General features: G+C 41.3%; 1 protein-coding gene across 3 annotated transcripts in view; it reads right to left on the reverse strand.

The window, feature by feature from the left end:
* Positions 1 to 21,964, reverse strand: part of PPFIA4 (PTPRF interacting protein alpha 4) — a 3,167,227-nt gene that overhangs the window by 2,231,869 nt on the left and 913,394 nt on the right. For all 3 annotated transcript variants that reach the window (XM_069633679.1, XM_069633678.1, XM_069633680.1), the window contains one exon: positions 19,629 to 19,703. In XM_069633679.1, the coding sequence (XP_069489780.1) occupies positions 19,629 to 19,703 (75 nt within the window). The remainder of the gene's footprint in view (positions 1 to 19,628; positions 19,704 to 21,964) is intronic.

The raw sequence follows: 21,964 nt of genomic DNA on the forward strand, positions 1-21,964 counted from the left end.
CTTGCGGGCATTGCAACAAGGTCACCCTTGAGAGGCTAGCAAACGGGGCCCAGTAGAACATTGGGGCTGGGAATCGCTGCCAACTCTGTAATACCGTGCACAGAGGTGGTAATCGGGCACTCCTCAGGGCCTTAGCTCCTCTCCAGCCTTATGTTTCAGATTCCGTGTGGCATCCAGAGAGCCGCTCCATATTCCACAGAATATGACATACAGGGAAAGAGGAGGAACACGGGTAGCCTAGATCATCCATGTAGAGTACCTGTTGTCCTCTTATTTCCCTGTATGTCATATTCTGTGGAATATGGAGAGGCTTTCTGGATGCTACGCGGTTTCTGACACAAGGCTGGCACAACTCCAGGCTTCGAGGACCAGATCCATGTCAGGTTTTAAGGATACCGTTAAATAATATTCATGAGATCACTTTGCATACAATGATTCTAAATGTCTGCAAATCTTTCCTCCTGAATATTAATTAGGGATATTCTGAAAACCCTTCAGGATCCTGGCCCTCAAGGCCTGGAGTTGTACAACCATAGTTCTTGGCTTTAGAATTCTTTGCCCCTTCCATCTTCTCAAGAGAAAGTGGGTGGCTTGTGTTACAGATGTTCTCAAGAACAACCAAACGACAAAGGAAGGTTCAGGGGTTTATTATTTTGAGGATAGTAAAATACAGAGGTTATATTCTGGTCAGAATGTAGGCCAGGCCGCAGGCAAGGGCCACTTATGGACTACAATCCCACCTCCCATGGGCTCCTTCCACCCTCACCCAGGCATCTTTAAACCCCAGTTCTGAAATAGCTTACTAATTCCAGCAAGCAGTGAGGGTCTAAAGACAGAATAAGTATATATCTTAGAGCACTGAGAACCTTGGTCCCGTGGCTCTTGCAAAGATGGCAAGGGGGGGCCTTTCCAGCCAAAGGACTGCACAGGATAATAATGTTACTGATGTGTTATTTATATAGCGCCTTTATCCAGAGCGCTTTACAGAGCACATATTTACATACAATATCACCCAATCAAAATTGGTATTCATTTATCGATCTCGGAAGGATGAAAGGCTGAGTTGGCCTTGCCGGGATTCGAACCAGCAAACTGAAGATTACGCTCAGATCACAGCAGCGAGCGTTCAACCCGCTGAGCTATCTTACCAGCTGTGAGGATGAACTGTGTGAACAAACGAAAGTGAAGTAAAACAGGACTACCCATTGATCTACAGAGCTGCAGTCACATTGGCCTGGTCCTCTCTTGCAAGCCCTTTTTTGTATGTCTGGTCCTTTTTCAAATAACATAATTGATCCCCTTTCCAATATCTGTCATTGAGTCACCAAAGGGAAATGCGCAAAATAAGTGACCAATGATTGAATTATCAAATTCGTATTGCTTCTGTTTCTTTTTCAGAGTCCTTTGAAAAGTCACTGATAAATGTTTTTTTTTTTCTTTTTCCGAATTATGTGACAAATGTACAGGACCAACATTGCATACAGTCCCCATTATGCCCGATAGTAGGACTGAAAGGACCAGCCCTGAACTATTCCCAAGCCCCCTGAAAGAGCAACACATTAGAAACGACCAGGTACCAAAGAAACAGGGCATTGAGTACTACATCTCCAAAGATGCACCGGGTTTAGAGATCCAAAACCTGGAGCAGATTCCAGAATGCCGTTCAGGGATTCTGTAAAATCTGTACTATGGGGACAACTTCCCACCCTGCACAATTGAGAGTATATCAGAGTTTGTTTCATACTATGAATTCCTTTTCCTGTATGCATATTTAAAAGAAAAACATGTTATCCATTTTAAAAGTTATGAAATATGGTCTTCTTGATTAATGATCAATCTGTAAAAGAGAACGACATTCTGATCCGACTTGACATGATGTCTTTATATAATACAATAATTCATCATGATAGGATATAGTCTTTAAGACACTTTGTGTTGGCTGAATTCAGCTACCTGTTTAGAACAAAAAGTTTGAGCTTTTTGAATACATTCTCAATGACCGTGTCTTATGTACAAGAACATATATGACTTTTACAGAAGAGGGACGGCCCTTGGGGTTAAATGTGCACTCCAAGGAAGGGTTGTAGTGAAGAGGATGTCATGTCTACTGAAGAAATAGATGTAATCAGGGTTGTGTGTCTTCGGCATGCAGTAGTTACATAGCAGCTTTAAAGGCTCTAAATTATCACCTTTATTACAGAAGGTGTACCTTGAAATAATCCTGCACAGTAGTGGTGTAGTTAGACTTGTGTTGCAACGCACCATAATATCAGCAATGTACAAACACCCACAATTGAGAATACCCGAGACAGGATCCTCTAATAAACCAACCATGGTGCAACCTATTGGAAATGTGCAAATCCTCATCTCTAAATCATTTAATTTTTGGATCTACGATTTAATATGCCAGTATGTGAATATGCGCAGGCTTGGCTGAAAATACCATTTGAAGAAAGGAAGGGTCGCCTTTGTAATATGTATTTATTCAATAGTTTTTTTTTTTTTATAACACACCTAATACCATTCCTGAGTGCGCTTTCTATGCGTGGATCTGAGATTCGAACCTCTGTTTCTCAGTGTGGTCTTGCTTCCAAGACCAGCGCGTTGCCCCTGGGCTATCCTCCGTTAGGCCTGCCGGGCTTACCTCCCTAGTCCCAAGGGGGGTGGTTGGGGCGACAATACCTCTCTAATCGTAGCACTCACAAAATGACTAATCTGCGTCAACGATGTACTTGTGTTGACCAATGCTACTTCGTGGATCACTGGCTTATGAGTTTATGGATGGAAAATAGCATTTATATTGTTGCCATTCTCATGAATATTATGTGTGTGATGACTAATGGTGTTCAACTGCCTGTTGGTTATGCGTTTTCTGGATATGAATTCAAAATGTTGTACTAGGAATAAGTTTGATGAAAATCTGTTGTGAAAGTGTGAAATGACACACTTGGAACCTCACAGCAGGCATATATGGAGGCTTATCTACTTAGTAGTACTTGGTGAGACTAAGTGTTTCTCTTCTTGTATAGAGTAATTGTACTTGCTGCATACAAGCATTTGTGATTTAATGACATTTTATTGGCATTTGCTATGTTTTCATGTCTCTTCTAGCCAATGACTCATTAGAATATCTAGCATAGTTAGATGACAAGGAAATAATACAGCAATGTTCTGTTTTTACATGATTTCTCATCTGCATTTTGTTTTACAATTACCCAATAGGGCCATATTTTTTTATATATATACATTGTTAATAAATGTTATTGCAATTGATTTTATACAATGTTGAAACATTTGTAAAGGTTTGTATATAAACCAATAACACATTTTAAAAAAGGGGGTGGTTCCTGTGGTAGGTCAGAAGAAGGACATGGACTCTGATTAGACATTTCAGTGGTATGTTTATTAAAGAAAGTGAATAAAGGCCCATCTTTCCCTACTTGTGTAGAAAGGGCTAGGCATATACCAACTAATTGCTCTAGTGTTATAAATGAATACGGACGAGGATATGAGCATTTTTGTCACAAATTGGAAAATGTTAATACTGAATAATTTTGGTCTATATCATACTCTGCAGACTCAATAGTTATTCCCGGAGCGGCTTTTTATGTTTGGAAATCAGTGTTACTGAAATTTGATGCATTGTAATTTGGATGTGTTAGTTTGTCTACTAGTTTGAACTGAATACTAATTTTAGTAATATTAACATATGATCACTTTTTATTTTGTGATGTAAGTGGCTTATTTTTATTTAATATTGTATTATATGCCTGTGAAATGGAGGTTTAATACTGTATTGTATTTGTATTTATTTATTTATTTATTTATATTGCGCACCTAACCCCTAAAGGGGTAGCAAGGCGCAGAGGCAACAAGAGGATTGCAAAGCTTGGTTACATGCAAAGAATGAAGTCCAGCCGTGATTACAGTGCTGGACACGTCAAAAAGAAGCAATACACGCCGATGAGGCATGGGTTACAGAACTATACAATATAAGCAATACTATATACAATAAATCAGTTATCTCATGAAAAGGGATCTACACTGAGCAATTGACAGCCTAAATGTACATATATACAATCATAGTGGTGGAGCATCAGGGCAGCAGGAGAGCAGGAGAGCAAGAGGTCGTTATGTGTCGTGAATCTTGAGCCAGTGGATAGTCTTAATTCTGGATAGGCGGTAGGGGAGGTCCTCCCTGCATTGTCTGTTTGTTCTATATGGTTAAAATTATGTGTTTTGCAAAAGGCTTCAATATAGCCATTAGCACTTAATAAATAAAACAATAAAACATTTAAGAATACAGTGCTCAATGCAACAGCACTTGCAAAATGCAGATCTTTCGAAAATGGTGATGTATTTAAGGGACAAATCGAAATTAACGCATTCCTAGACATATGTACAATAACTACAAATATTTGGAAAAGATCTGAGCCTCATTACGAGTCTGCTGGTCTGGAAATAAGGGTGCCGGTAATAACGTACCAGCGCCCTTTATGGACCGGAAGACTTCAACTCTGCTATCCAGGGCCTTCAGACCTGCCAGGTGCAACGGCCTGAAAAAGCAGAGTTGTCACTGAAAAACTGGCACTGTTAGAAACAGTGTTGGTGCTTTCATCTCCCCAATCCCATGAAATCCTATGGGGCTCCATGGGAATGGGGACCAACATGTTCAGCTTCCGATATCCCGGGCCGCCAGGACTTACAATGTCCTGGTGGATTCGGGATCCCAGGCAGTAAAAATGGTTTTACAGTACGGCGGCAAGCCGCCGGACTTGTAATGCGGCCTGAATCAAGAGCATTTGGTTCACGCAATTCCTTTATTTGAACACAACAAAACTATATTATCCTAATAGTTCTAAACACTATTCTTAAGAAATAAGGAGCCAAATGGGTGCTAATTAGGATGAGTACATATACCAAATGCCAGATATATATATATCAAAGAATAATCCAATACCGCCGTCTAGGAAAACCTATCCTAAACCAATTCCTGTCCCTACTACTTTACAACTAAATGGAACCTACCTTTATAAAAGTTATCTTAACGGTATTCTACCCAAATAATGGAATGTTGGCTTATTTCTGAACCCACCATAATGTCTCTGAATTAGAGGGAAAATGCCTTCTTGTTCGATTTACGGTTCCAGGTAAAGGCACTGGCAAATATATTTTCCAGCTTGCGCTCCTGGTGATATATATATATATATATATATCTCTCTCTCTCTCTCTCTCTCTCTCTCTCTCTCTCTCATTTTATTTTGTTCTTACCCGCTCATGAAGTCTGACCCTACCCACCCTTGATTGGGGTCTCTTTCTCCTACACCCATTTTGGAGTCCACTTGCCTTCTCGTTGCCCTGGGGTCTGCTTGGGGTTCTCTGTAACATGCCTGTTCCCAGGAACAAACCCGTACCTCTTCTTTTCTTGCTGTGTTCCTCAAAGTCAGTGTTTGATCAGGCCATGTGGCTTCTTCTGGCAGTTCTGCATGTCTCTGGGTTTAAGCTCCCCCTTTCTTCCGGCTGGCCGGTTTATCAGTGTGGCGTTCAGTCTAGGCGTTCCTCGCTGCTTATCGCGTCTTGGCAGGAGAACTGGGCATTCCGCAGGCTTGGCTCTCTCTAGTACCATGTGAAATGGTAAGTAAGCATGTAAGCTAACTAGTTATTATTATTATGGTATGTATTCAGCACAGATCTATCTTCAGGAAGCAACAGAGAAGAACACAGTGAGGGAAGCAGAGAAGAAAGGAGCAGGGAGCTAAAAGGGGAGGGTCAGCAACTAGCAGTGTAGGAGAAATCAGTGAGGAGCACATCACAGAGTCTCCGGTAGGGTGGGGAGTGCGGGGTATGTGGATCTAGATGTTAAGGAGGAGCAATCCCTGTGTACTCTTGGGATAAGCGAGAATGCTACACATTTAGGGATTGCCTGTTCCCAGGGGTGGATGCCCTGCATCCCCAGTGTGATCTCACTTGCCATAGCCCCTAGGTGGTGTGAAGCTTAACAGGCTTACCTCCCTAGTCCCAATGGGGGTGGTTCCTGTGGTAGGTCAGAAGAAGGACATGGACTCCGAGTAGCATTTCAATGATAAGTTTATTAAAGAAAATGAATAAAGGCCTATCTTTCCCATTCTACAAGGCGTCCCTAACTACCGAAACTAGCAAAGGTGCTCGTCAGTGAATGTCTTTAAATGAAACCGTCCACCGTCCGACTCCAACCTATCTGGGGGGAGTTAGCTTCCCCATTGGTAAACCCTATTGTGGATTTGAGAGTCTCTCCAATGCTGAAAATATAGGTGAAGATTTGAGTCTCATTATGAACACAAGTACTACGAATAGTATATTGTTTCCCCTGAGCAATAGTTTCTCTGTCCAAGTAGAAGGAGCTGATGGAAAAAAAGTTTAGCTCACAATCAAAAGCCCCAGAGAAAAAAGAAAGGTCTTAAAAAGGGGAACCAGTGTTAAAATGAGAAAACCTATCGGTATAACAGTGGTTACTAAGAATAGTAGCTGTGAACAGGGAGTGCAGACAACCACTGATTGATTGTGCCCTCTTGACACAAAGATTAAGAATCTGCTGTCAGAAATCCAATCTTTGGTCTCTGATAAACTGATACGCTGTCTCCAAAATTTGTTTGGGGAAAATTAGCCAATTAAAAGCTAATATTTCTCCAACCCAATCGTTAACAGAAAACACTAAGGAGTATCAAAGGTTTCAGGGTGATACTTTCGTTTTTGTTAGGCCTCAGTATGACCCGCCAGCCTCTGCTGGTAATAAGAGTTTGCCAAGGGAATGCCAAAATCGTGATGTTATAAATGGCAAGATCCGTCGTACAACGTGATTAAAGCCCTAAATCACACGTATAAACAAATGCCCTGTGGACCTTCCCGGTTGAACCTTCCTGGGATGAAAGAAGGGCACACAAATAAAAATATCTCTTGTGTCAAAACACCAAGTGACAGATTTAGAGAATGACTGTCAAGACCCCCTTTTGTTACAATGATTAATGTCCCAAAACTCTCACAGAAAGCCTTTGACGATGAGGAGTCACTAAAGAATAAATATATATACTGGATTTGGAACATTAAGGGGTACCTATCCATCATAGGACTGGACATAGTTAGGTTTATACGAACTGTGAGGCCTGACATAATTACCAATTGTATACAGGTATTCTTTCAGTCATGGGACTTGGTTGATGGAATTTTGGCCATAGATTCCAGGGCTCTTCCACCTCAGGACAACCAAATCCTTATTGGGTCCTTATCCTTATCCTTCTCGCTCTCTGAAACACTTGTGTACGAGCCTGATACAAATTAAATATCATATCATTATTCCCCATGAACTGTCACTCCCATGTATGACAACTGAGTTACCTGCCTGTAGTGGTACGCCCTCTGAACTGGAGGATGTGTATTGACTGTCCCAAGTAGACATGAGACAAACATCAGATATGGGCTGTCATATCCTCTCATGGAATATAGCTGGGTCAACTACAAATCTTGAGGACCTCTGCTGCTGCAATTTCATACAGAGGTTCCATGTGATCCTCCTGCAGGAAACCTGGCTTTTGGATCCTCTGGTATGTCAGGGATACCAAGTTTTCCAAATCCACGCAACCAAGGGCCCCATGGGATGACCAATATGTGGCTTAGTTGTGTTACTGAAGGTCATGTTGAATTGGTTAGTTACTGTTATCCGAACTGGAACAGTTGACCTTCAACATCTTTGTGTCAGCTCTGGGAGTGAGGACCCGATTTGGCTATTTAATTTCTATAATAGGCTCTCAGAAACTGGAGGTTTAGTGGTAGCGGAAAAGAGTCAAGAGATGATGCAATCAGGGATGGGATCTGTTCTCCAAAGGACTTGCGTTTTAACGGCTGGGGACCCAAACTTGCAGCTCAAACTGATATAAGAGCTAGTGGGAGTACGGGAAGATCAAGATGCCGCCTGGGATATTCCTGCATTGCAAGCAGGGTATACCAAGAGGTCTCACCCCTGTGCAATTGATACAGCCCACAAATTCTATAATTTGGAAATGAGGTCATGCAATGGTCAACTTCTTAATGACCAACCCGCAAAACCAACATTTAAGGGGGAAAAAAAGGTTCTAGCATAATAGATAATATTATGACTACAGCAAAAGATAGGCACAAAGTGAGCAAGTTTGGGTCCCCGGAAAGAAGTGAAAGTGACCATAATCCACTCTGTGCCGTTCTTCAGGTAAGTTACACTATGGCTTCCCTGCCATTGGTTTCACAAAGGGCAGAAAGTATTTCCATAGTGGGTCACGCCCGTAAATTGGTAAGTTGGTCCAGGGTGCTGGAGCAAGACCTCAAGCAGTCTGTATATAAAGACGTTCTTGGCAATATTAAAACCATTTATGAAGAAAATGTCCAAAACACTACATTGCTAATTGACTGTGATGGTTTGATGGGAAATATTATCCGGTTTGTAACCCGCACTCCCTCTGAAGTAAAAAAAAAGCGTTCCAGCGATAAAGTTAAATTATATGATAAAGGCTGTAGGGTTTCAAAACGTAGGATAGTGGATTGCTTAAACTCAGCTGGGTTAACAGATAAAACCAAATTGCGGGTGTAGAGATCAGAATACAAGGTTCTGTTGGCTAAAAAGAAAAAAATAATTTGCATCACTGACATGGGAGGCTCTTCTGCTGGCACCTTAAAAAGGTGACCATGTTTCTTATTGGAAGCTGATAGCTCGAGAGGAGGTTAACAGGGGTATGCAATGCCTGTGCTTTATTGTGGGTGAAACTTGGAGACAGCATTTACTAAAACTGTATGATCGTGATGTAGGGGACATGAATTGCTCTGTGTGACAGGCCCTGCATTTAACTCATGAATATAGTGCTGAGAGCCTGTGCCTTAATGTGGAGGAGATCTGGTGGCCAATTGCTAAACAAAACAAATTGTAAAACCTCGGGCTGGACCAAATCCCTGGTGATCTCTATAAGGATGAAATGGGGATTTGGAGTGCAGTATTATGTAAAATCTTCAATGACTTTCCTGGCGATTTGCAGTTATCGTGCCAATTAATAAAAAAAGAGGTGGAGGGACTCACTGCCCAATACCGCCCGATCTCTCTTCTGGATAGAGCAGGCTAAATGTTTTTAAATGCTGTCTTGTTCCACCTTCAGTCCTGGGCCGACAAAAACGAAATCATTAGGGATTTTCAGGCAGGATTCCGTATCCATAGGTGCACAGTGACCAACGCTTTCATTTGCATCTGCCGACCCAAAAATACACAGCACTGTTCCAGATGAAGCTCTATGTCGTGTTTGTAGATCTGCAGACTGCACTCTATAGTGTCTCTAGGGCTACCCTCTGGCAGAATATGAAAAATATGCGAGTCCCAGGGGAATTGCTTACCGCAATTCAATTATTTTATCCGGAAAACAAGGAAACTGCGAATTTGATTGGTAGGGCACCAAACTGCAATTTAGATTGACAGGGGAGAAAAAAATCCTATTTGAAATTCGAAGGGGGGTGAGACAAGGGTGTTTTCTTGCCCCCCTTCTATTTAGATGTCTATATCCACTATGCAGTCTTGAGGGGCGGATCCTCCGGTCAGTGTTGAACCTTCCTCCCAGTGTTCCGGTAGAGGCGAGTAGGCTTGAACTCAGCCTCCAATCGGTAACCTCTTTGTGGTCAGTAGCAACTTGTACATTTTGGGCAGGAAAACAATATGACTTGAGAGGAAAGGATTCCCTGTTAGGCCACATGTTGAAACATTCCTTGAGACACTAGGTCTATCAGTTTCAGGACCCTTGACCATAGTTTGAAGGGATTCCTGGACAAGATTGTACTTCCGGTCACATAGTCATGGCTTGAATTCAATCAGGATTAGTGAGAAGTCCCAGTCTTGTGATTCAGATCAGGCATTGACATATGTGACCTGCTTGCAGACGTTTGGGCAATACACACACCCCAAGCTTTTGTGTTGGGACTTGCCAAGTCATATTTAATAAAACATGGGTATCTGCTCTCATTAGATTTATTCTATCAATAAGATTGCAGACCCTACCGGTGTTGGAAATAACAGGGTCTTGGGTAGGTCTTGCGTACAAAAACAGAACTTGCAGACTATGTTTTAAGCCAACAGAATCTGCCAAACATGTGCTGACCCAATGCGAGGCACTCACTTGTGTGTGAGAGATAGCATATAGTAAATTTAGCTAGCTGAAATCTGACAAATTCTGGAGTAGTGTGCTTGGTGCCGGGTCATTGGTTATTGCATCGGTGGCACACCATGCATGCTTGTGGGGAATAGCCTTCCTCTTACAACATTGAGATTATAATAAATTAGAATGTGTATTAATTCAACATTCCCTCATCGTAAAACATTTTTAGTATTGTTATGTAGAGTTTTTATCGGTTATACGTTTTAACAATCTGTAAATTATTGTTGTAACTATTAATGCGAATTATGATTGACTTTTTGTATTTTATTATTTGCACAGTGTGAAAGGTTGCTATGTAACCAAAATCCATTACAATTAAACATTTGTAAAAAGGCTATATCGAAGAAATTATTCAGGAATTGGTGAAGGGCTCCCTTGACTGCCCCAAGATGGGCCATGATATTTATCCAGCATTACTTTACGCAGAAAATGCTGTGAATTTATAATGACATGTGGTTTAAGATCAAACTTAGAATTATTCCTTAACAAATGTAAAGAACTGGAGTTAACGATAAACATTGATAAAACAAAGACAATAGTTTTTAAACCCCAGTTTGATACACATAGTGGATAGAGCAACATTGTTGACAACTGTGATCTGGAACAGACACTGTTGTATGGTTATTTAGGTATCAGGTTCCAGGAAAATGGTGGGTGGAGCCTGCAGTTAAATAAAGCCTGCACCAACCTTGAGAAATTTGCCGGGGCCACAAAATCCTTCTTCAGAAGACATGCAAGTGGGGCGATTTTGCCTACCCTTAAACTTTATAGTAAGCATGCAGTCGCTGCCTCTACCTTTGGTGCAGAAATCTGGGGCTACTGCCCCTTGATTGCACTTAAAAGAAAATTGAATAACTTCCTGAAGAATTTTCTTCTGGTGCCAGTAAGTGCTCCATCGCCTTAAGGTACATTTGGAATTAGATCTAGCCCCGATTGATGAGCTATGTGTCCTAAAACATGTATTTTATTGGTTGAAACTGTGGTCTGCTGAGGATCTGGGCAAGTACTGTGATGCATGTGATGCATTAAAGCATACTATGACTTTGGATGGGGGGTCCTCTATTCCATGGGTTGCACATGTTGCAAAAAAGAAATTGGAATTGAATTGGGCGGGTATTGGGAATACCCAGATAAGATCAAAAAAATTATTTCAGCAAACACCAAGCAAGCTGTACTTTTAAGGAAACATGTATTAATGGCCTGAGATGCAATAACACTTTCCTTGGGCTTGAATTTTCTAAGTGGCAAATCCTACCCTGGGTTTGAACCTTTTCTACATTACATTTATCATCCATATGAGAGATCTTTGAATATTCAATTTAAGCTGGTAATACTCAAACTCACATTTCTGAGCAAGTCTTGGAATCAAGGCAGCACAGGGATTTGTCCCGTGTGTGGAATGGGGACAGAAACAATCATCCACCTCCTTCTGATTTGCCCAGAAATAGGGGTAAGAAGTCGCTATCTAAGGCCTCTTTTTGGAGTTGGTATACGGCCGACGTCTGAAGCTCTAAAACTCTGCAGAAACTCCACTGAGCAACATGTTGTGTTTATTGTGGCCAGTTTTACACATAGGGCCTGGTTGCTTAAAACTTAACAATTGGAGAGATCTGAGAGAAATGTCACTATAAAATCTATTTCAAAGTAAGATACCCCTATATAAGGATGCTGAACATTCATACATTTTATTTGAGGCTGCAAGCTTGCTCTCCTCTTATTCTAGATGGTTACCTTTTGTTATTTACATGGTGTTTACTGTGGTTTATAATTTTATATCCAGTGCCAATATTTCAGGAAATCACGATTTAACTATGTATTTGATTTTTATTGTATCATCAAATTGTGTTTATCTTGCTTTCATGGTTCTGAGCTTGAATAAAGATGAATTGAATGTAAACTACCTGGCCCTACCAACTATCTTTAACAACTCAAGGAGATTTACTCCCTTCTCCTGAGGTTTGTTGACTTATCGCTCAGCCACTTTTCAATAGATGATCTTTAGATAGCCTCTAGTGATCACTTTTACAAGTTTGTGCAGTTAATTTATTGTTGTTTTGGACTTTTGTTTCTTCGCTTGTTTTCTTCTATAAAAAGGGATAATGTTCTCCTCCCATGGCAAACTCATCCAACAAATATCTTTTTTTTTCATGAGGGCTATTTCTTATATTCAGGAATAGTTCATAGTCTTTGATTTCCCTCTGCTCTTTGGATATATTTTTACAAAGTTCAGATTGTTCTCAGGTTCCTCTTTTATAACCTGTGCTTTTATTTCACTTAGTCCTTCTTGGCATGAATTATTACTAATTGGGTCCTTCCCAGAATATTTTTCTTTCACTTCTCTTTGTACTGACTATACAACACTCCCCTCTTAACTGAGACAACTGTGAGCATTCCAACAAAGATTCTGATTCACTCTTATTATATTTTCTCTCTTTTGACTGTGACGAGAACAAGCATTTCAATAATGATTCTGATTCACTCTCATTATGTTTTCCCTCTCTTGACTGTGATCAATCTGATGGCGTCATCAGATTTTTTCCCTGGGAAAGTCTCTCCTCATTTAGCCATTGACAGCAGCTGTTATCTGATCATGACCGTGTGGGGCAGGTATTTGATGGAGGACCACATGGTGGAGGCAACACTCAGGGGTATGACATGACATCAGGTGAGACATGGTATCCGCCTTTGCATTCTAGGGATATTCCCTCCATTCCTCATGCCCTAATGGCATACTGCCATTATCCCCTTTGACAACTTGACAACTCTACTAATAGTGCTCCTCAATATCAGATAATGAACAAAGTAGCAAAGACTGAGACAAGGAAGAGACAAGGAGCAATGATGATTACTCCTAATGAGAACCAACACCGGTAGTCTATTAGCTGGAGGAATCCAATTGGTCCGACGCGGTTTAAAACCATGCCGGGAAAAGAAACATGGAGTACTTTGTCCTCTTACCCAGTTGTTGTGAGGACTGCCAAGCAAAGAGACTGGGAGTATGGTGGCTGGTGACAGAGCAGCAAAGGTAGAGCGAGAAGGCAACCAGGTAAGCAACAGTTAAGCTCTGTGGAAGCTGCAGCAAAGTGAAAGAAAGCAGGCAGTGCTTTCTGGCAGGCTGTTGGATCTGGGACCGAGGACTGGACGCCTACTGGGGGTGCTGCAGGGTCATTGAATGCTGAGAGAGACGGAGAAGCATCCGATGAGGAATCAGAGATGAGTGGAGAGCACAATAAAGCAACCAGTGAGCTCAGGGAAAGGGTTGGGACACTGAAGCACTGTCAGCACAGCATTGGAAGCACTAGGCAGTGGATCTGGGGTCAGGTACCCACAGTATGAGCTTGAGAGAGACCAAGAAGGGAAACATTGTTTGTTAAAGAAAGTCCTTGCAGGAGAAAATACCAGGCAAAGCCAAGTGTGTAAAGCAAACTACATAAAGAAAGTCCAGGCAGAAGAAAATACCAGTCAAAGCAAAGTGTGTTAAGTGGTCTCCAGTGAATGTGGAAAGGAACCTGGCAGGAGAGTATACCATGTGTTTTGCGAGTCTGTGACCCACACCCAAATTATTACAAAGAACAAAATAAGGGAACCTGGCAGGGGTTGTTTTGTGAGTCAGAGAAACCCAAGCAAGATTCATGCCCTTATGACTTTGGGATTATTTTGACCGGGTGAAGGGAGTAATTTCCCCTAGAATAAATTGCAAAAAGAGGCGGGAAGGTACCCTTTTGGAGTATAAAGAACTTGATTTTTATTTTAAACATTCATTTTGGTGGAGAGAAACCTGGGGAAGGGAGCCATACCCTGGAACTGTAAATATAAACTTGAACATTTGCACACTTTGCAAGTCACATAAATTACCCTTACAACTTTAAAGTTACGTTTAGAGTGTGAGGGCTAGGATAGCGTTTCTGACAAAGGACATTTTTGCTTTGAACATCTTGATGCAGGACAAGCCCTTAGTTTTTGGTTGAGGTAGGGAAACACCTACTAAATTAGGACAGTGCGGCATGTCACCAACCCTTTATTATTTAATAAATGTTTATAGCAAAGACCATGAGTCCTCTGTGTCAGCATCTCATTACTGTCTCTTCACAACTGTGACGAGTATGAGCACTCCAATAATGATTTTAATTCACTCTCCCGGGTCTCTCGTTATCCTTATTACCTTCCGATCTGAGTTTTAACATCACCAGGGTTTTTGTTTGTTGAGGATCATCTTCCTTTTCCCCTAACCTGGCATCTCGTGTGCTTTCACCAGCTTCTCCTCCCTACATTCACCTTGGAGGGCAATCCGGTGTCTCAGGTCTGCCGTGGCAAGATGGTTTTAACGTTGTTAGGACCACCCCTGGTCCACCATGAACCTCCTGTGCTCACGCCACCAGTCTCGCCATCCTTCTCTTTCTCAGCTTTGGACGCCATGTGTCCAGCCTCACGTCTTCTGGCTTCCTTGGTACGGACGGTTGCACGGCTGTCACCTCTCAGTCTCCTGCGAGTACAGGATGCTGCACGTCTCGTCTCTGCTGTTCTATGGAGGTTTGTGTGTGTGCCCTTTTGAAACTCATGGGCTCTTCTTTCATTTCCACAGGTTTCCCCTGTGCAATTCTGTTAATGTTTCTGTTCTGTGTTGCCTTCTCCTTCATATGTCCTCTTCTTTGCCCCAGTGGAATAGGAGCTTGGTAGGAGGTATTCTATTTTGTGTTGGCAATAACACATATTGGTACTCTCTTCACAGACATTGTCATCAGAAGGGTTTAAAGATGTTATTTTGACAGCTCATCTAGGGAGTTCCTGCTGGTAACTGGAGTCCTTGTCCCAATGGGGTAGTCTCTCCCAGTGAGGTTCCACTTGCCTCTACCACTCGGGAGGGTATTGCGGAGCAGGCTCACCTCCCAAGCCTCACGGGGGTGGGGGAGTTCCCTATTGGGGAGACAGGACAAATTCCTGTGATTCGTCAAAATCCCCATTGGGGAGAGAGAACGAATTCCCTAGATTCGCCACATTATCCAACAACTCTTGTTGAAGACCGAACAATCTTGCAAACGTATTATTCTTCAATACATACATATGCTGATTTACAGACCCCAGCAAATACATAATTTCCAAATCTATAGAACAGGTTATGTGAAGGTTATGACAAACTTAAAGAGGATGGGGCCTGCTATGTGGATCACCCAGGCAGTAATAGTGTTTCAGAGGTGTAAGATGCAAACATATGATTAAGCACTATTTATAAAACCACTGTTTGGTCACAATGTGATACAGAAAGGATGAAATCCAGAAACGTATTTGAATCTATGTTTAGTTTATATGTAATTGTGAAATGCAATATGTGAGCTCTGCAACTAGACATTTTAACACCTTCCTGAAAGAGAAAACAGCAGAGAACTAGAGAATGGCAACCAGAAGACTGGCATACCAACTGCTGATACATTTCAGTGAATGCCAGAATCAAACAATTGTTGCTAAGAACCCCAAGGGAATGAGAGATGGACATAAGGTTGTTGTATTATTGGTTACAGACATTTTTCTTAAATAAAAATGGGTTGTGAAAACACCTCTCTAACCCTATTCTAAAGAGGAACTTCCGTACCTAGAGACAAAATAAGGATCTGTCTGTGTCAGGATGTCAGTAACTGAAAAGCCATCCTTGTGTCCAACACAATGTATCCTGACTCTCACACTTACAAACAAACAAAAGGTACAAGAAAATGTCTAACTGGATGTTAGAAAAAGTGTTAAAACCCAAATGTATAAGATTGACTCCCACGAAAATGTTCTCCAAGATTAAGACCCCAGGATTCAAAAGGTGGTGCTCTTCCCCTGGATTCTCAAACAGAATGGCAAAAATGTCTCTATAGCTAACAGTTCCTTTGTGTCTTTACTAGACTTACAAAATTCTTGTTCAAGCAAAATGTTCTGTAACAGTCTTTCTGTATACGTTCGTTTAACTTTGCAGATTACCTGGTATACTCCCCTGCCAGGAATCTTTATACGATTTTCAGCTGCCTGGTATACTCACCTACCAGAACCTCTTATGAGTTTCACAGTTCCTTGATACAATTTCAGCTGCCTGGGGTAGTCATCGGCCAGGGCTCGCATGCGTTTCACAGTTTTTTGAAATACCACAATAGAATATACCATGAGGTGCTTGGTATATCTGTGGGAATATTTACTCAAACGCACTTGCTCAAACATCTCCCCCACATTGGCATCTCATGCATCTGTATTTGATTGGGATTTGTCTTTGTACTTTGCCTTGACTGCATTCAAACAAACTTTGCTTTTGTATATTTTCTGCATTAGCAGCCTTGTACCATTCAATGACTTGTTGGTGCACTTAGCGGAATGCCCCGGGGTCCCGAGCTGTTAGGGCAGACTCACCAGTTTCTTCTAGTAACTCCAAAACTGCTCACACATCTGTGACTGGGCTTCTTCACCCACTTTAAAGTTTGGAGTGTGCGGAGGCTCCTCCAACATCCAGCCTTCCTTTGCAGTTTGGGGTGAAGAATCCTGTCCCGTTGAGCGGCCCGACCTCCAGGTGCTTCTGCACTGCTCCTTCTCACACCCGGAATCTCTACTGTTGTCCCAGCGGCCTTCTCTGCTTCCCCAGCTCTGTCGGTGTGCCTTGCGTTCATGAGCGTTAGCATGGATGGTAACTTCTCCTCTTGCACTGCTCGTCTCCATAGTGCACTTGCCATCTTTAAATGTCCCGCTCATTAAAGGTTTGGAAAAACAACTAGTCTGCATGTTGTATTTCTAGTTACTTTCATTCTGCATAAACTCCCTTGTCCTCCTCCTCGTATGAGTACCTGAGTGGTTATGGGAATTGAAGTCCATACCTGTCTTTGGACTTTCAACTCTTGGATGTTCTTTTTCAGGGATTTCAAATAAAGGCACAACCGAATTAGAGACCATGGTTACCATTTGACCCTAATTCTTAAAAGTTTTATCTCATGGACTTTACATAAAGGCACATCAAGAACAAAAGGTGTTATATGTGAGTTATGGGTGTTTGAATGGAAAGTGGGCTACAATAATGTAGAGAAAAGGTTTCTTGACTTCCTCTACAGGGGGAATTGTAAGCTGGCAATAGGCCATTGAAGTCTTGGGGGTCAGGTGGTCCTTCTCATGGGAAGGGGTTGGGGGGCACTGTGACTCCTCCAATGAAGTCATACCATCTCCCCAGTAGTTGTCTCCCCCCATGTTATCCTCCCTGAAATAGCCACCCCAGGGTCAGGATCAGGTAGCAGCTGCTGTCCCCTGGCCATATGAGAGGAGGTTCCCACCAGGGAATCTCCAATGACTCCAATGACTCCATTGGATTCATCACAGACCTCTACAGACCTCTATAAGGTCATTGGGTCCTTATACCTTTCTACAAGCAAGCTGCTGGGTTCAACTGGGGGGAAGATGTGTACATATATATTCCATTTTTCTATACATCCAATTTAAAGACCTTCAGACAGTTCAGAGTATATTGGGAGCATGTGAAATAACTTGTTTCGATTGTAATAACAATTATCTTATCATAATGAAAAATGTATGGTTCATGAGGTCTCAATGATTTATCATTGTGAGTGAATTATGAAAGTAGTGATATCGGTAATAGGTACAAATAATTGTGGTATACGGAATTTCAAGAACAATTTTGGCAGAAGATTTTAATGGGAAATTGGCATGGCTAAAATAACTGCAGTTGGATTAAATAATTTGGTGCCAAGCCATGGTCACTTTAATGGGGAAAATCAATGCTTGCAATTAAATCACTACATAACATGCATACCTATTTACAAATATCCATATTGTAAAAAGCAATGTGTTTAGGTAATGGTTCGTTCAAAAATAGTATTACATTTGACATGTTTATTAGTTTTCAATTAAGAATGAAAATACTCATGCATTGGAAACTTAATTTGTTTGTAATAAAAACACATGCCATCACATGATTTAAGGTAGATATATAGCAAATTCGACTGGCAGAAGAAATCACAATTTGAACAAGCACAAAGAGTTTTGGCATAACAAAGGACGTATCTGTCTAAGACTGCTGTCAGTGCCTGGACGAACAAGGGTTTTAACCATGTTTTTTTTTTAACTTTTATTTATTTAGCTTGACGAAACAGAGGAGGAGCGAACAACATAAAATACCAGACAGTGACATATACAACATAAGCAGTTAAGATACGGTAGTGTACACATGCAGAACGGTAGTGAGCATGAAGCGCCTAGCCACAAGCGCGAAACCATGACCAACACATCAAAGGGTTTTAAGCATTTCATTTGTGAAACCACCCGCTTCACCTTGTGATTTAATTGGGAGAAATGATCTTCTTGCCTTGTTGTTGGAATAAAGTTTGATTGTGTGCTGTTAAGGACCACTGCATATTAAAAAATGGCATATTATTAACTTTAAAATAGTTTTTTTTCTATATAAGAGTGCCCCTTGCCCTTTTTAGGTACCAGTCTACCACGTTATCCCTATCCCTTCTGCTTTCCCACTAAAGTAGCCTAAGGGATAGTGGCATCTCATCAATGAAACAGAGCCTTGGCAAGGACGGCCTAAGATAGCATTGAGGGCACAAAAAAGATATTCCATTCACAAAACCGTACGGAATTAGAGAGTCATTTTGTTCTTCGAGTTTTCAGAAATACCATTTGGAAGCGGTTGAGATTGCTATTGAGGTATTAAGAAAAATGCCTAAAGCTTAACCTACTACTCCAAAGGATTACTCTGATGTTTCCCCAGAACAGCACATTATGATGCTATGCAAAGTCCTGGACCACAATATCTGCATTGCCGACTGAAGCCCTAGATAGGAATTAGAGTATCATAGGAACTTGTTAATTTCTGGTTGCATGGTCAAATGAGTAATGGGGAATCCTAGAATAATGTGGGCAGGAAATTTGCCTACGTCAAGGAATGAGCCTAAAACTGAATATGAGCAAGCAACCCAAAAGTCTGCAAACAAACGGACAGATAACGACATAAGTACATGTTTAGTGCATGACCGATCTCATTCTGAGGAAAAATCAATTGGAGTCTGAAAAGGAAGAAAGGGTATAGGACATCAGAAGAGCTTATGCAAGAATGTCATCCTCGGACAGAAGACAGACTGGCTGGGGAAAAGTCAGAATGGTATTGTGGGCAGGTGGAGGAGGATGCAAACACTATTTCTATACATTGTCAATGAGCAATATAGGCCCAGTTGGTTGCCTCCATTTGAGCACATCTAAACCGCAGTATTTAGGGTGTGCTACAAGGCGTAGGTATACAAAAAGCTATATGCTATTCAGATTGCAGTTAAATGCTCTTCGCAACTATTATTAGTCATGCCATTAATTTGCCCGGGCAGGTATCTACGGTACATTGACACTTCATTTTTTATGTGACCACCTGTCATTGGGCCTCACCTAATCAAATATTACCATTCTTACCTCTTGGCAGGCAGCAGCTAGCTGTTCTTCTAAGGCTCCCACTCTTTCTAATGCTGCACGCAAGCGCTCTCGCACCTAGAATTAGTTAAGAAAAGTACAATTGTCAATTGAGGGTGGAGAGCACCTTTTGCAGCATGAAGACGTTCGTGCACAGAGTTGGTGGGCACATGCAACCCAATTGGGATTTTATAGATTCAATATCCAAACATTAGACAATGGCTAAAAGGCTCAGCCTTGTTTGATGTAGCAACACTACCTGCGTTCAGAGCAAAACTAGTGCGTGCAATGCCTACTAATGCACTACCATTATCCATGGTTATAGGGATTTGTCCAATTACTAATGCCTAAATCGTTCCAGAATATCTTTCCAGGATCCACCTTTTCTTGGATGTATGCCTATAAACATAAGATCACTTTCTTCATGAAGAATACCAGTTCTGTAAATGGAAAATATGTACTCAAGGCAACCAGTTGGTTGCTAGGAAGAGGGGAGAAGAAGGGAAGGGTTTGGTAGCAGGCCCATTACAGCAGGCACATGGTAGGCTGCAGGGGACTAATGACCCAGATGAATTCAATACATCCTTCAGCAGATTAATTTCTTGAACTCCATCAATTACGTGGCAATGAAGACATTCAGGTTTGACAAAAGAAACATGTATTTAGTAACAAGATCTTCCACTTAACGTCAATCAATATTTGGTTATTTGCCTCAAATTTAAAATTAAACATTTATAAAAACAATGTAGAGAAGAACTGTATAGTTGCATAAGACTTCTAAATTCTCAAATGGGCAATTCTCACAAGAAATATTTGCATCTGTCCCTTTATGCAGTTCTGCTGTGACCTTTGAATACACTCCAAAGAGCCCCTACTAAAGACATTATACAAAATATCCTAATGGATCCCAACTACTTATACAGCACAGATTTTCGTTTTATGGCACAATAAGCACTGCAACGACTATAGAAACTAGAAAAGCATTTGTCAATGAATTAAAAGCAAATTAGCAATTTTGGTGAATGTCCTACAATTGGATGAGTTTCAAAGCTTTTTGCCTTTGTTTACAGATGGAAGACGTACATACTGTAGTTACTATTTTTTCTTTACTAAACACATATTTGGTTCTAGCGGGGCAAAACTATAGGGCTTACATCAATTAATTAAGTATCATACTAGAAGTGATGCAAACATTGAGGCAAGGTCATGACAGACAGGGCACGATTATGCATCCCATTATGGCACTTGCTAAACGTTATCCTAACTTGGTACACTACTATCGAGGAAGATATTACACTACTCCTCACAGCCAATTCTAAGCCAGGATCACAAGTTAGGCACTTGGGGGACTTTAACTTAGGACTACATGACCCTAAAGATGCCAATGCATCAGCCGTCGCTAATAGTATTTCAGAATTAGGTTTCTCACAACGAGTTTCTCAACCAACCCATAATAAAGGCAGACTACTAAACTGGATCACTGACATCAACTGTGATGTTAATATCCTTTCCAACAAGCCTTGTGCATGGTCTGACCATCACATTATTCTCTTCAAAGTACAGGACGTCAATCATTCCAACCTTGACAACCTAGTGGCACCTACCAGACTCTCCAGAAAAATGTGCAACTTAACAGCGCAAAAGATACTCCATTTACTTCAACCCATTAGTAACTCTTACCCCTAATGATGAACCAACCTCTCTAGTTGACCTTTACAACACAACTATACTTAATGCCATCAATAAAATAGCCCCCAAAAAATACGAAAAGCTAAACTTCGCTCATACCTGAACACCTGGTGTACCTTTCTCCTAAGAACCCTGCACAAAAATACAAGAGCTTCTGAAAACCTATGGAAAATCCTCCCTTCAATAGCTAACAAAAATAATTTCATAACAGTCTCATCCACTTATAAAAAAGCGATCTTTCAAGCCAACTGCGAACCCTACAATGACCGGATTACCAAAGCCAAATCCAACACGAAAGAACTATTCAGTATTCTCAAAAAGCTAGAATCCCAATGCACCACTTGTCTCTTGCACAAAATACCTCACCTGGTGCACTAATATTCAGAAAGCTCTCTCTGACAAGATAGAACTCCTTCAAACTAAAATACAGACTAAAAAAACGAGTCTGGCCAATAATACACCCCAACATGAAATTCAAGTGCCTTTACCTGACCAACACAACCTGTTCAAATTCTCCTCCCTCGTCACTAAGGATGTTGAGGATATAATCAGAAACCCTCCAGATGCCTGGGTGATGTTTGTCCAGCAACAATCATAAGAGACAGCGAAGGAACTTGCTCCCTTCGTAACGCCCTTACAAATTCTTCCTT

Source organism: Ambystoma mexicanum, chromosome 13, assembly GCF_040938575.1.
Source record: "Ambystoma mexicanum isolate Mex_15411 chromosome 13, UKY_AmexF1_1, whole genome shotgun sequence".
NCBI classification, from domain to species: domain Eukaryota; kingdom Metazoa; phylum Chordata; class Amphibia; order Caudata; family Ambystomatidae; genus Ambystoma; species Ambystoma mexicanum.